Raw genomic sequence first — 668 nt, 5'->3', positions numbered from 1 at the left:
GAGAGAGAGAGAGAGAGAGAGAGAGAGAGAGAGAGAGAGAGAGAGAGAGAGAGAGAGATATGCATATCATGTGATTTGTAATATCATGACTGTGTAAAACGAAATATCATATTTCAGTTTATTCATAACTGTTATGATAAGGGATGGAAAATTTAATCAAGGATTCAGTTATCAGAAATTAAGCGTCGGAGATCTTGCAAGTTAGTCAGTATATTTATGACAATTTGCAGAATTTATTAATAAGAAAAGTATGGTTTTATAATTTGTACATAATTAATTGCATGTGAATATGTCAATCATATGAATATACTGCCTTATTTATAAAAGATGCCAGTTTTCGTTAAGATCCAAGATAAGTAACTGCTGACACGAATATAGACATCAGGATGTATCCTAGTTTCGCAACCTAATCCATAGGATAGAATGCCAATCAGCATCTGCTCCGATACTAGAGGCGCACCTAGATCACCCTGTAGACAGTAATATCATGATAGTTATAATCGCTGGAAGCTTTACTCGCGCTAATTGCTAGGAACCGAAGCGCTATATGATGGATTACAGCAATGGTATAGCACACATCTTGATATGTTTTTTTTTAAATTTTAATCCTTTCTCTCTTTTTTCTTTTAAAAATAATACTTCACATGTGTGTGTGTGTGTGTGTGTGT

General features: G+C 34.1%; 1 protein-coding gene across 1 annotated transcript in view; it reads right to left on the bottom strand.

The window, feature by feature from the left end:
- Positions 1 to 314: 314 nt before the first annotated feature.
- The window catches only part of LOC108691541 (trypsin-3-like), a 5164-nt gene continuing 4810 nt past the window's right edge, over positions 315 to 668 (bottom strand). The window contains exon 7 of the mRNA XM_018199321.1: positions 315 to 470. Within this exon, the coding sequence (XP_018054810.1) occupies positions 315 to 470 (156 nt within the window). The remainder of the gene's footprint in view (positions 471 to 668) is intronic.

Source organism: Atta colombica, unplaced genomic scaffold, assembly GCF_001594045.1.
Source record: "Atta colombica isolate Treedump-2 unplaced genomic scaffold, Acol1.0 scaffold47, whole genome shotgun sequence".
NCBI classification, from domain to species: Eukaryota; Metazoa; Arthropoda; class Insecta; order Hymenoptera; family Formicidae; genus Atta; species Atta colombica.
The sequence above is the reverse complement of the archived record's forward strand: the minus strand, read 5'-3'. Positions and strand labels throughout refer to the sequence as shown.